General features: G+C 44.1%; 2 protein-coding genes across 4 annotated transcripts in view; both read right to left on the reverse strand.

Moving 5' to 3' along the window:
• Positions 1-19: 19 nt before the first annotated feature.
• Positions 20-4215, reverse strand: LOC135079876 (histidine-rich protein PFHRP-II-like). Its single transcript, XM_063974499.1, has 2 exons — positions 4056-4215; positions 20-3598 (listed from the first exon to the last, which is right to left on the reverse strand). The coding sequence occupies exon 2, from the start codon at positions 3578-3580 to the stop codon at positions 3248-3250; it is 333 nt and encodes a 110-aa protein (XP_063830569.1). The 5' UTR covers positions 3581-3598; positions 4056-4215; the 3' UTR covers positions 20-3247.
• A 4232-nt stretch (positions 4216-8447) lies between these two features.
• Positions 8448-13976, reverse strand: part of LOC135079877 (tyrosine-protein kinase Src42A) — a 76263-nt gene continuing 70734 nt past the window's right edge. For all 3 annotated transcript variants that reach the window (XM_063974501.1, XM_063974500.1, XM_063974502.1), the window contains exons 6-7: positions 9512-9668; positions 8448-8700 (exon numbers count right to left, since the gene is read on the reverse strand). In XM_063974501.1, the coding sequence (XP_063830571.1) occupies positions 8492-8700; positions 9512-9668 (366 nt within the window). In that variant the 3' untranslated portion in view covers positions 8448-8491. The remainder of the gene's footprint in view (positions 8701-9511; positions 9669-13976) is intronic.

Raw genomic sequence — 13976 nt, forward strand, 5'->3', positions numbered from 1 at the left:
ACGCAAATTAAACAATGGATATCTCACATTTATATTTATTGTTGTGTTAAAAAAATCTATACAAATAAGTGAAATATAATAGTCATAATAATAACCATACCGGTATTACACTGTCATACACAGATTTGTAATATCCGATGATGAATGGGAGATCAAATGAATGGTTGCGAACGAATGAGGGTTGTGGAGCGATAGGTACCGATAGTACTTTATGACAGTGTGATACCGGAGCAAGAGAACTTAACATAGATTTAATTGATACTCGGAGGTAATAAGACCTTATCATTCATGTCAAACAGTATCAACTAACATCAGTCGAAGTTGAATTTTTGACTTCACCTACAATCGCGACGCGAACTTTGTACAGCTGTACAGAACTGCATACCGTGTGTGGATGTCGAGTAACACAGCAACAATTACTAAATAAATCTAGTTAAAAATATCTAACACACATTTTCACATCTTACACTAAGCGTCTTATCGATTTTCATTTTATTTTATTATTGTGATGGCGATATTATATTACGAAAAATATTTAAAATTGGCTAACTAATAAAATCAAATATAATTGTAATATTGCCGTGTAAGATAGACGTAGCGAACTTAGCCATTCCGATAAAGCGTAAGCCTAAAGCGTATTTATACAGCTACAACTTAATTAAATTAAAAATAAATTATACAATACACAGGAGTAAATAAACCAGTTGGAATATGTCTTATGTCGTGAAACAACTATCATTCCCAATCCATCTTTGATACATTAGTCGATTCTTTCAAGTCCGAATATTATACCGAGTAATTTATAAATCCAGGATAATTTAATAACTTTCATACCTATACATAACATATCGTGCTCTATCCACAGTGCATTGATTATGTGGTCTGTTGACGAGTAGTAGTCCATATCGATGCGGTGGCTTAGAGAGAGATCGAAATGAAACGTACCAAGGAAGCCAACAATATCAAAAACATTCGATTACGTTCTCCGCAAATCACCGAAAAAATTCCAGCACTTAAATGACATGAACTCTACTCGTTGAGAGACCATTGTAATACTTTGTGACGTAAAAATGCAAATACTTAGGCACCTTATGATTAGATTTAAATGAATACTTTTGTGCGACATAGTTGCATTTTGTTTGATATCGAAATTTAGATACATTACATACGCGTCCAGTGTATGTCACAACTTTCAACATATTGCGTTCCGAATGGAATGATCGAGTCAAGAGCGGACTACGAAACTGCTATACTGTTTGAACATATATCAACACCCTAATATCACTCATAACCAATTCTAGATTCTGCACTATTTACATGTGAATGTGAGAAGACCAATTTACAAGTTAAACAGTTCTCGCTGTTATAAAATAATTGGTAATATAATAATCATCATACTTTCATTCGATTTAAATAGTTATTTTGTTAAATGTTCTGAGGATGTGATAAAAGTAACGCGCGAGTCCATACAACTCTCGTCACATATAGTAGTTAATATAGTAAGCACCGGGTTTGTTTGAACATAAATATTGCACTTTGCCGCCTTCCGAATAAGGTGCAATTTTAACAAATGATAATGTTTTTACGACCTCAACGGTGCATCGAAAAATCCAGTACAAATACATACACTTATTAACTCTAAAACGTTAGGATACAAAACCTACACATTGAAAAATACTAATTTACTTAGGCCAATCGCGTCTTACTTACTCGTAAGGAATACATACAATTATCGGGTAAACCATAACTGATTTATAATATGTGGCAACACTAAACTTTCGCTTAAACTAAAAGTCTTGGCACAAATGAAATATCAGTTTGGTTCATACAGGACATACGGAACTTATGAAGTTGAGCACGAGACGGTTTGAACGGGAGCCCAATACACGAGATACACTTTAAACACTAAATAAATAATGCGGATGCGCTTTTAGATCCGTACGGTGATAAAAAAAGCTCACCGCGTTTTAAATTACATAAATAAAAGCCTAACGTCTAAATACCCTCAGAACAGTTAATATGTATATAAAATTCAGTTCTTTATTAGGTTTATTTGGCATCTATCACCAAGATATTCTACTTTAAACATGGTATACGAAAGTGAGATACCTAATCGATTAATACCTCTTCGAAACGTAATCATTCATGATCGTGTCTGAGCACGATTCCCTGCCGATCCTAGAGTTCCTCCTTCACGCACACGCGGCGCCCGACACTTGACACGCGGCCGGCGCGCAACCAACGACATCCAGGCGTATTCAACTGAACTATACTGTACGTAAATAATGCCGATTCATGATACCGAAGCGGTGCAACATCGAAAGCGAACCGTTTATATTATACCGACGAACATCTAGTAAAGAGGCTTATTCAACACTCGAACTGTAAGTTAACCTATGGTACGCTAAATACATTTAGAGAAATCGTAGACTGTCTTAACAGTAACTAAACTTATTATCGGTGAAAATATTACGTCTACGTAGCCGTGGGAAGCCGCAAACTCTTTGTGTCACGACCATGTCCCGATACTCATATACACACAGAAAGCATAATTATTTTTACTACGACGGGAATGTAAATTTCCGTTTGCGACTTCCATCTGAGTACTATTCCAAAAAGTTGCCCTGCCGCGAAGCGACGGTTGCAGATTCAGAGAATATTCGAACGTTTCGAATTTCACTTCGCAGTAGGGCGTCAGTTATTACTATACGAAGTACACCAACTTGATTCACTATAGTAAAAATGAAAGAATTCAGATCCTAGGGTAAATCGTAACTTGAATATCCCTCCCTTGAGCGTTAAGTCGCGGTCGCCGGTCCGCCGGCGGCTCCCGGGCTGTGTAAGCGGTTGTAAGCGTTGAGACTAGAGACTTGGGTACATGACACTTTTTTCAAGAAAATAACTTAAATACGAAATAAATCCATTATCAAAACCTTATTTTAGGTATAGTTTGCTTCAAACAAGCTGAGATGTTATTACAAATATCGATCTCGCATACACATGTGCGACTATGTACATCGATTTAGTTTTGAAGCAAACTATATTTCCCATTCAACAATCGTGTTCATAAAAGTTTCCAAAAGGGATGTAAACACAGTTAATTTGAAAATAAATATTATTAGTAACAAGCTGACATTACACGTCGACAGTGACGTGACGTCATCAAATACAGATGTGTGGTGTCGTCAGAAGGTGTTAAGCGTGTCAGGTCGTGTGTCGAGTGGCGTGCGTCATATACCCGGGGGCGCTAGGGCGCACGGTAGGTGTGTGCCAGCGTGCCGTGGCGCGGCGCGTGGTGGTGGCACAGCGGCCGCTTGGGCGCCGGCCTCGCTGCGTGGCCTATGCTTGCCGCGTGGCCTATACCGGCCACATGGCTACCGGCCGCGTGGCCTATACCAGCTGCGTGGATACCGGCCGCGTGGCCTATACCAGCCGCATGGCCCAGGCTAGCCGTATGGCTCATGCTCGCGGCGTGCGCCAGGCCCGGGTGGTGCGGCAGGCCAGGCTGGTGCGCCAGCTGGTGCATCTGCAGATGCTGCATGGATGCGCTGCTGTGGAGCATTTGCAGCTCCGGCGGCATGTGGTACAGGCCTGGAGTCTGTGGAGGGATGATGCGAGTTAGGAATTGGCATTTTTGTAGATTTTATAGAGTGAAAATTATGCTCTAGATACAGTAAACGTTTAGAAGAGGGGGAGGGGAACATCTAAACAATTTTGCAAAGGAAGTAACAAATAACTTAATTCAAGGGAACGTATCTGTCTATTCATCTCTTCCTGGGAAACTAGCAAGATTGATTGATACGATTTGATAACTTACAGGACGCCTTAAGAACTCTCCCATACTAACATCTTTCGAACGTAGTTGTATGAAAATAATGTACAAAAGATGAAATTCTAAATTGCTGTCGCGACTGTGCGACGGGCGGCCACAGTGAGTGTGCGAGCGCGACAGCAATATAATAACGCGTGAGCGATAAGGATGGGTAGCTTGGGGTCATTGGCCGAAATTCTATGTGCTCGGCGACCGGACTTTATCAATATCAAAGCGGACTCACGTGATGCGAGTGTGCGTGGCGGTGGGGCGGCAGGGAGGGCCGGGCTCAGTAGGCGGAGGCCTCCTTGTACTCGGAGTTGTCCATGGTGAAGAAGTCCTCCAGCTTCCACTGCAGCGTCTCGAACGTGGGCCGCTTGAGCGGGTCCTTGTGCCAGCATTCCAGCATGGTCTCGTAGAGATGCGGGGAAGGATGAGGACAATAGACTCACGTGATGAAACTAAGCGTGGCGGAGGGGCTCAGTATACGCCTTTCTTGTACTTCCACTGCAGCGTCTCAAAGGTACCAGGTCTACAAGGCTTGAGTGTCCTTGTGCCAGCATTCTAGCATGATCTAGTAGACCGCGGGGCAGAAGGGAGGACAATAGACTTACAAGACGCGAGCCTGCGTTTCTGTGGAGCTTTAGTCAGGGCCGGGCTCAGTAGACGGAGGTCTTCCTCGAACTCGGGGTTGTCTATCCACTGCAGCGTCTCATAGTCAGTAGAAGACCTAACTAAATCTAAAATCCGGTCGCCGAGAACATAGAATTTCGTCCAATGACCCCAAGCTACCCATCCTTATCGCTCACGCGTTATTATATTGCTGTCGCGACTGTGCGACGGGCGGTTTGGGCGGCTTGGGGTCATTGGCCGAAATTCTATGTGCTCGGCGACCGGACTTTACGAATATCAAAGCGGACTCACGTGATGCGAGTGTGCGTGGCGGTGGGGCGGCAGGGAGGGCCGGGCTCAGTAGGCGGAGGCCTCCTTGTACTCGGAGTTGTCCATGGTGAAGAAGTCCTCCAGCTTCCACTGCAGCGTCTCGAACGTGGGCCGCTTGAGCGGGTCCTTGTGCCAGCATTCTAGCATGATCTCGTAGAGATGCGGGGAAGGATGAGGACAATAGACTCACGTGATGAAACTAAGCGTGGGGGAGGGGCTCAGTAGACGCCTTTCTTGTACTTCCACTGCAGCGTCTCAAAGGTACCAGGTCTACAAGGCTTGAGAGTGTCCTTGTGCCAGCATTCTAGCATGAACTAGTAGACCGCGGGGCAGAAGGGAGGACAATAGACTTACAAGATGCGAGCGTGCGTTTCTGTGGAGCTTTAGTCAGGGCCGGGCTCAGTAGACGGAGGCCTTCCTTGAACTCGGGGTTGTCTAGACCTAACTACATCTAAAATCCGGTCGCCGAGCACATAGAATTTCGTCCAATGACCCCAAGCTACCCATCCTTATCGCTCGCGCGTAATTATATTGCTGTCGCGCTCGCACACTCACTGCGGCCGCCCGTCGCACAGTCGCGACAGCATTATAATTAAGCGCGAGCGATAAGGATGGGTAGCTTGCGGTCATTGGACGAAATTATATGTGCTCGGCGACCGGACTTTACGAATATCAAAGCGGACTCACGTGATGCGAGTGTGCGTGGCGGTGGGGCGGCAGGGAGGGCCGGGCTCAGTAGGCGGAGGCCTCCTTGTACTCGGAGTTGTCCATGGTGAAGAAGTCCTCCAGCTTCCACTGCAGCGTCTCGAACGTGGGCCGCTTGAGCGGGTCCTTGTGCCAGCATTCCAGCATGATCTCGTAGAGATGCGGGGAAGGATGAGGACAATAGACTCACGTGATGAAACTAAGCGTGGCGGAGGGGCTCAGTAGACGCCTTTCTTGTACTTCCACTGCAGCGTCTCAAAGGTACCAGGTGTACAAGGCTTGAGAGTGTCCTTGTGCCAGCATTCTAGTATGATCTAGTAGACCGCGGGGCAGAAGGGAGGACAATAGACTTACAATATGCTAGCGTGCGTTTCGGTGGAGCTTTAGTCAGGGCCGGGATCAGTAGCCGGAGGCCTTCCTCGAACTCGGAGTCGTCTATCCACTGCAGCGTCTCATAGTCAGTAGAAGACCTAACTAAATCTAAAATCCGGTCGTCGAGCACATAGAATTTAGTCCAATGTCCCCAAGCTACCCATCCTTATCGCTCACGCGTTATTATATTGCTGTCGCGACTGTGCGACTTGGGGTCATTGGCCGAAATTCTATGTGCTCGGCGACCGGACTTTACGAATACCAAAGCGGACTCACGTGATGCGAGTGTGCGTGGCGGTGGGGCGGCAGGGAGGGCCGGGCTCAGTAGGCGGAGGCCTCCTTGTACTCGGAGTTGTCCATGGTGAAGAAGTCCTCCAGCTTCCACTGCAGCGTCTCGAACGTGGGCCGCTTGAGCGGGTCCTTGTGCCAGCATTCTAGCATGATCTCGTAGAGATGCGGGGAAGGATGAGGACAATAGACTCACGTGATGAAACTAAGCGTGGCGAAGGGGCTCAGTAGACGCCTTTCTTGTACTTCCACTGCAGCGTCCCAAAGGTACCAGGTCTACAAGGCTTGAGAGTGTCCTTGTGCCAGCATTCTAGCATGATCTAGTAGACCGCGGGCGGGACAGAAGGGAGGACAATAGACTTACAAGATGCGAGCGTGCGTTTCTGTGGAGTTTTGTCAGAGCCGGGCTCAGTAGACGGAGGCCTTCCTTGAACTCGGGGTTGTCTAGACCTAACTAAATCTAAAATCCGGTCGCCGAGCACATAGAATTTCGTCCAATGACCCCAAGCTACCCATCCTTATCGCTCACGCGTTATTATATTACTGTCGCGACTGTGCGACGGGCGGCCGCAGTGAGTGTGCGAGCGAGTGTTGGGGTCATTGGACGAAATTCTATGTGCTCGGCGACCGGACTTTACGAATATCAAAGCGGACTCACGTGATGCGAGTGTGCGTGGCGGTGGGGCGGCAGGGAGGGCCGGGCTCAGTAGGCGGAGGCCTCCTTGTACTCGGAGTTGTCCATGGTGAAGAAGTCCTCCAGCTTCCACTGCAGCGTCTCGAACGTGGGCCGCTTGAGCGGGTCCTTGTGCCAGCATTCTAGCATGATCTCGTAGAGATGCGGGGAAGGATGAGGACAATAGACTCACGTGATTAAAGTAAGCGTGGCGGAGTGGCTCAGTAGGCGGACGCCTTTCTTGTACTTGCGCTCTTGCGCTTGAAAGTGGGTCGCTTGAGAGGGTCTTTGTGCCAGCATTCCAGCATGATCTAGTAGACGAACTGAAGGGCAGAGGATAATAGGCTTACAAGATGCGAGCGTGCGTTTCTGTGGAGCTTTAGTCAGGGCCGGGCTCAGTAGACGGAGGTCTTCCTCGAACTCGGGGTTGTCTATCCACTGCAGCGTCTCATAGTCAGTAGAAGACCTAACTAAATCTAAAATCCGGTCGCCGAGCACATAGAATTTCGTCCAATGACCCCAACTTGGGGTCATTGGACGAAATTCTATGTGCTCGGCGACCGGACTTTACGAATATCAAAGCGGACTCACGTGGTGCGAGTGTGCGTGGCGGTGGGGCGGCAGGGAGGGCCGGGCTCAGTAGGCGGAGGCCTCCTTGTACTCGGAGTTGTCCATGGTGAAGAAGTCCTCCAGCTTCCACTGCAGCGTCTCGAACGTGGGCCGCTTGAGCGGGTCCTTGTGCCAGCACTCCAGCATGATCTCGTAGAGATGCGGGGAAGGATGAGGACAATAGACTCACGTGATCAAAGTAGGCGTGGCGGAGGAGCTCAGTAGACGCCTTTCTTGTACTTCCACTGCAGCGTCTCAAAGGTACCAGGTCTACAAGGCTTGAGAGGCTCCTTGTGCCAGCATTCTAGTATGATCTAGTAGACCACGGGGCAAAAGGAAGGACAATAGACTTACAAGATGCGAGCGTGCGTTTCGGTGGAGCTTTAGTCAGGGCCGGGCTCTGTAGACGGAGGGGCGGCAGGGAGGGCCGGGCTCAGTAGGCGGAGGCCTCCTTGTACTCGGAGTTGTCCATGGTGAAGAAGTCCTCCAGCTTCCACTGCAGCGTCTCGAACGTGGGCCGCTTGAGCGGGTCCTTGTGCCAGCATTCTAGCATGATCTCGTAGAGATGCGGGGAAGGATGAGGACAATAGACTCACGTGATTAAAGTAGGCGTGGCGGACGTCTTTCTTATACTTCCACTGCAGCGTCTCGAAGGTGGGTCGCTTGAGTGTCCTTGTGCCAGCATTCTAGCATGATCTAGTAGACCGCGGGGCAGAAGGGAGGACAATAGACTTACAAGATGCGAGCGTGCGTTTCTGTGGAGCTTTAGTCAGGGCCGGGCTCAGTAGACGGAGGTCTTCCTCGAACTCGGGGTTGTCTATCCACTGCAGCGTCTCATATTCAGTAGAAGACCTAACTAACTCTAAAATCCGGTCGCCGAGCACATAGAATTTCGTCCAATGACCCCAAGCTACCCATCCTTATCGCTCACGCGTTATTATATTGCTGTCGCGACTGTGCGACGGGCGGTTTGGGCGACTTGGGGTCATTGGCCGAAATTCTATGTGCTCGGCGACCGGACTTTACGTATATCAAAGCGGACTCACGTGATGCGAGTGTGCGTGGCGGTGGGGCGGCAGGGAGGGCCGGGCTCAGTAGGCGGAGGCCTCCTTGTACTCGGAGTTGTCCATGGTGAAGAAGTCCTCCAGCTTCCACTGCAGCGTCTCGAACGTGGGCCGCTTGAGCGGGTCCTTGTGCCAGCATTCTAGCATGATCTCGTAGAGCGCCGCGGGACAGGAGGGCGGGCACGGCATGCGGTAGCCGTGCTCCACTTGGTGCAGGACTTCGGCGTTGGTCATGCCTGGGGGTGGAAGATGCATTTAGTTTAATAAATTGTTCAATTGGTATTACTTGTTACGCTATGGTGACTGAATAAAATAAAATCTATATTTGGCCTGCGATAAACTTTGGGGAGACGTCTCTTCGGTAGTCGGTTCAATTTTATCGAAGTAGAAGGGAGGGGGAAACGAGAAGTTCTATACTAGTGTATTTGTATTGAATACATTTTAACATTCGGTGGACCGACGACTTCATGCGCGACCGTCTTGCAATGACGGTGGCGGGGACGAGATAGAATGTAGCAGTTGCATGCGTTGTCGTTCCCCGTTGACATCTTGATCTCTCATCTTCCATCGCAGGACAGTCGCGCAAGAAGTTGCCGTAATATACTAAAGGTTGCGGGAAGCACCTAGATGCGAGCAATGCAATGGACCTGTTGATTTACAAATCCGTGCAGGAGTCCTATTTCCAGCAGTATATCTCTCTCACCTGGGTATAGGGACAAATATGCTGGTGGAATCGCGAGATATGTGCGCGGAATTGTGTCTGCCTAGGGCAAGTTTCACTCCACCGCGCCACATTTTTGCTCCCTACAAGTTATTTTCCTTCGTCCTTTGTCCCTAACTTCCAGCAGTATATCTCGCTCACCTGGGTAGGGTATCCTGCCGTATGTGACGAGCTCGGTGAGCAGGATGCCGAAGGACCACACGTCGGACTTGATGGAGAACTTGCTGTAGTTGGCCGCCTCGGGCGCCGTCTACTTGGGGAAGCGAGCGCACTGCGCCTCGTACTCGTCCTCCTACCATTTAGTTACATTAGACCTATCATCTCACCTGGGTAGGGTATCCTGCCGTAGGTGACGAGCTCAGTGAGCAGGATGCCGAAGGACCACACGTCGGACTTGATGGAGAACTTGCTGTAGTTGGCCGCCTCGGGCGCCGTCCACTTGATGGGGAAACGAGCGCCCACTCGCGCCTCGTACTCGTCCTCCTGTGGACGAACAAATTAAACCATGAATTCCATACGCTTTTGTATCCGTTGTAGTGTTGCCGCATAATAGATCCTTATATCTATAAAAACGAAAGGTCACTGACTGACTCACTCACTCATCACCAAATCACAGAAACAAGTGCTAGGAGTATAAAATTTTGCATGGGACTTACTTTTAGAATGTAGGTGTTTACTAAGGTGGGATTTTGCAAAAATTGATTCCTAAGGGGTAAAACGGGGGTTGGAAGTTTCCACGTACGAATTCGCGGGCGGCCGCTAGTAGTCAAATAGGGCCCAAAATACGAAAACCGATACTATAAATCAAATTGTCCCAAATTATTTGGAGTGGAGAGCATAATCGACTTATGGATTTAATTATTCGGAAACAAATTCGTCGTCTGGTACCGATAGTACAAACGTTGCTTAATCTCAAATAGATGAAACACCCAAAAATATTTGTTATCTTTTTTTCTCTTTCAAATAGGTTACCCTATTATCGCTTAATAACAAATACACACCCTTGAATATAGTGCATATAAAGTTATTTATAATTCGGGATGTAATAATAATTAAATTATATTTTAAATTAGAATTCACTGAAGCGTGCTCTCTGTAATATTTAAGCCTCATTAGCCGTAATAAAAGCTAGCATTCCATTAAAAGAGGATGTTATACAATCGTCCATGTAAAATAATTGATTGGTTGCTTTGATAAGGTTCACGTTTTGATTATATTTAAAGATTAAAAATGATTTAAATATGCGATCTGGAATTTGGCAGTACACAATTCGTTCGTTCGTTCGTTTCAGCCAAATGACGTCCACTGCTGGACAAAGGCCTCCCCCAAGGCTTTCCATAATGAACGGTCCTGCGCTGCCCGCATCCAGGTTCTTCCCGCGGCCAATACCGCGATATAGGATACAAAATTAAAGGCCTACAAACGGAAAAACTTTAAAACAATGACCTACATATTGAATGGGTGTGAAATGACCCTATCTTAGGTACATTTAAATGTACTTAATGCGGTACTTAGTTGCAATAGTACAAGCTTAATTTGTATTGTTTTCTATGCTATTCTAATGGTGAGATATAAATAGCAGTGTGGCATCGCGGGTTCAATATTCTATCTAGAATATCTTATATTTAAATAAGGAGGACACCAATGAGGTGTGGCCCGCAATAAACGAAACACGTTTCTTCTCTCGACCAAGATAAGTCGATGAAAACGCACTCGAGTGGGCACTCGAGCAAGCTTACATCAATTGGTCGATAATAAACAACTTGAAGCAGCTATGTGGGTAAGGCTGCGTTTCCACCAGAGATGTGCCAGGGAAATGTGTGGTGCGAGGATGCAGTTCCTTCTACTTCCAATGAATTCAGTCTATGGACTGACTGGTACAGTATGCGCAAATCTCGCAACACATTCCTCGCACACCATCCCTCGCTTGTTTTGTATACGCAAAAATCTAACTCCGCTAAGCCGTTTCCACCCGAGCTGTGACCGAGGCGAGGTAACTGAAGCGATTTTATTGGTTCTTTACAAACACATCCCTCGCTAAGCATCGTCGCACATCTCTGGTGGAAATGCAGCTTTACGCCAGTGGACTTAATAGGTTCTGCTATTAATAGAAACATAATTTGTTCACATAACACGCGTCTAACCTTGACTGCCGATGCTTCGAAGCGATTTAGATAGCGCCCATGGCTGAGCCCGCATGAAACCATTGAAATTGCAATTTCAAATTGCCTATCTGTTATTAAACGATACTTGCAGAGTTGTAATTTTTATTGGCTTCCACCTTTTTATTGCACATAAATAAACTTTGAATAGCACATGTCTATTAATGAGGTTTTGCTTCTATAACCTCGTAAGCCCGGATGTGCCTCAGAAGGAACTGAAACTTTGTAGTCGGTAACGCCGAGACATTTTCGGAGGTGAATTGTAAGTATCGCCGGATGTGCCTTCAGAGGAACTAAAACTTTAGCGATAATTTTAAGTTCAAAAATTCGCGCCTATCGAAAAAAATGAGTGATAGTCTATGGCTCAAAGTATTCAAAATCAGGTATCCGAACTTATTAATGTAAAAAAAACAAAATGTCACTGTCAAATTATCATTTTTCTTTGACAAGGTGGTTCTTCCGAGCGGATGTGATTTACGACTAATTTTTTTTCTTCACGTAAACGTAGTTTAATTGAAAAACTAACCAGTGTAATTAAAGTTAAAATACTGCTAAACAAGCAAAAAAAATATTTTTACCAATTCGAAGAAGTTTTGTGCGATTTTTTTTCGTTTGAAAATAATAGTTCTTTGCAAGGAACATTCGGTCTTAATGGTGAAAGTTTTATTTTTGTATATTTTTTCTATTGAGATGAATTGAGAAATGGACTTTTAAAATTATGATATGATTGAGAAAATTTACTATGAGAACGTTCTGATTTTTATTTTAATAAATATTATAATTAACATGAATATTGACTTTACTTCTTATACATTCTAACCTATCATTATTGTATGTTATAAAACCGATAGTACTTTTAAAAGTACTAATTATGGAACATTAAATAAAATTAAAATACTTGTGCCTTTTCAGTTACATTTATTAATATCATTATTGTATCTTTATGTAGTATTAATTTATTAAGGAGGTTACATTTATGTTTTACTTTAAAGTATAATATACAATTTATTTACTTTTTCTTTTTAAAGTCTGTAATACCGAATGTTCTTTTAAGAGAAAACATTTTTTTATTATTTTTTACCTAAAATAAGCTCTATGCACTATTATATAGGGTCCCTGAAAATATGGGTGCAAAAGAAAATCTCTAACATAGAAATTTTTTTACTCGAAGTGCTCGGCGTTTACGACTTCAAATTATTCGTTCTTCTGAAAGCACATTCGGCGATACTTAGAAGTTGACAAAATTTACTCTTCGGTCTTACGAGGTTAAACAAGTGACGAAGAAAAGTGCTCGGCTTGTTTCCGAAACTATTTACTATTTTTATTTTGTCTGTCATGGTAATTAGCGAATTCAATTGAAAATTTATGATCTTTCACATTAACGGACTTGCGTCGTCAGTTTAACAATATGGACTGTTATTCGATCATTGACCTCATTACAAAATTCACAGAATAAATTTTCGACATTAGCGTTTTTGAGAATTCGCATGCGATTTGAAGCCGGCTTCAAAAACAGGTCTCCAGGAAAATTGTAACAATAAAATAATTGTATCTCCGCTCGATTTTATTATGCATCCAGGCTAAATTAACAAGAAATAAGTTAACAATACTTTAATTCCTCATAGCTAATTAAAAATATTTATTCATCTGCTGCACGTGTGCTGCGTAAATATAATTTTATATTATCACAATTATTAATGTAATTAAATAAGAATTCTCTAGAAAATGACGATAAGTCAACACGATCGCGTGCAATAGAAGTAGATATTATTATGAACCAGCCACTTCAGTGGTCGAGTCAATGGAAGGCCGATTGATTATATCGCATCGAAATGTTCATTACATATTCAAAGATAATATTTATTGGTGTAACTGTTACGGCTAAAGATAGGTGTGAACATAAACTTAAGATTAGCCGGCTAAACTTAAGTTTATCTTTGACGAGGTGTTAATGTTAGTTTCTTCTATCTTTAGCCGGCTAAACTTAAGTGTAACCGCAGGCCCTTGGCTAAAAATGTAGAAGGACTATTTTGACACGAAAACTTTATTAAAAAATAATCATTTTCATTACACATACTTTTATGTAGGTACATAAAAGTATGTGTAATGAAAATGATTATTTTATGTAATGAAAAATTTTAATTTTGAATACCTACATAGGTATGTAGGTATTCAAAATTACAATTATTACAATAACAAAATATTAATTACTTAAAACAATATCTAGGTACATACCTTATCATTAAAATAAAATAATAAGGAACCATTTGGTCATTACAGAATCTTCTGTAAGTAGGTATTTAAAATTACAAAATAAAACAAAATAAAACATCTTCAGTGTTAATTACTTAAAACAATATCTAGTCACAATTGTTAAATAATATGGAGCTATTCGTTGTATCCCTACCGCCTTCTCAAGCCCTCCGCCGGCCTGGCGCGCCCATCGAATACATTTTTAGCCTTTTCGTTTTGGCTAATGTGCACATTAGCCGGCTAAAGATGGAATATCACGACGCAAACTAACATATTATCGAACTTTAGCTGCTTCTCGCAGATAAACACACAGATTTATGTTCACACATATCTTTAGCCGTAACATAACCACAAATGGATTGGAAAATCTTCTTAG

Source organism: Ostrinia nubilalis, chromosome 17 (genome assembly GCF_963855985.1).
Source record: "Ostrinia nubilalis chromosome 17, ilOstNubi1.1, whole genome shotgun sequence".
NCBI classification, from domain to species: domain Eukaryota; kingdom Metazoa; phylum Arthropoda; class Insecta; order Lepidoptera; family Crambidae; genus Ostrinia; species Ostrinia nubilalis.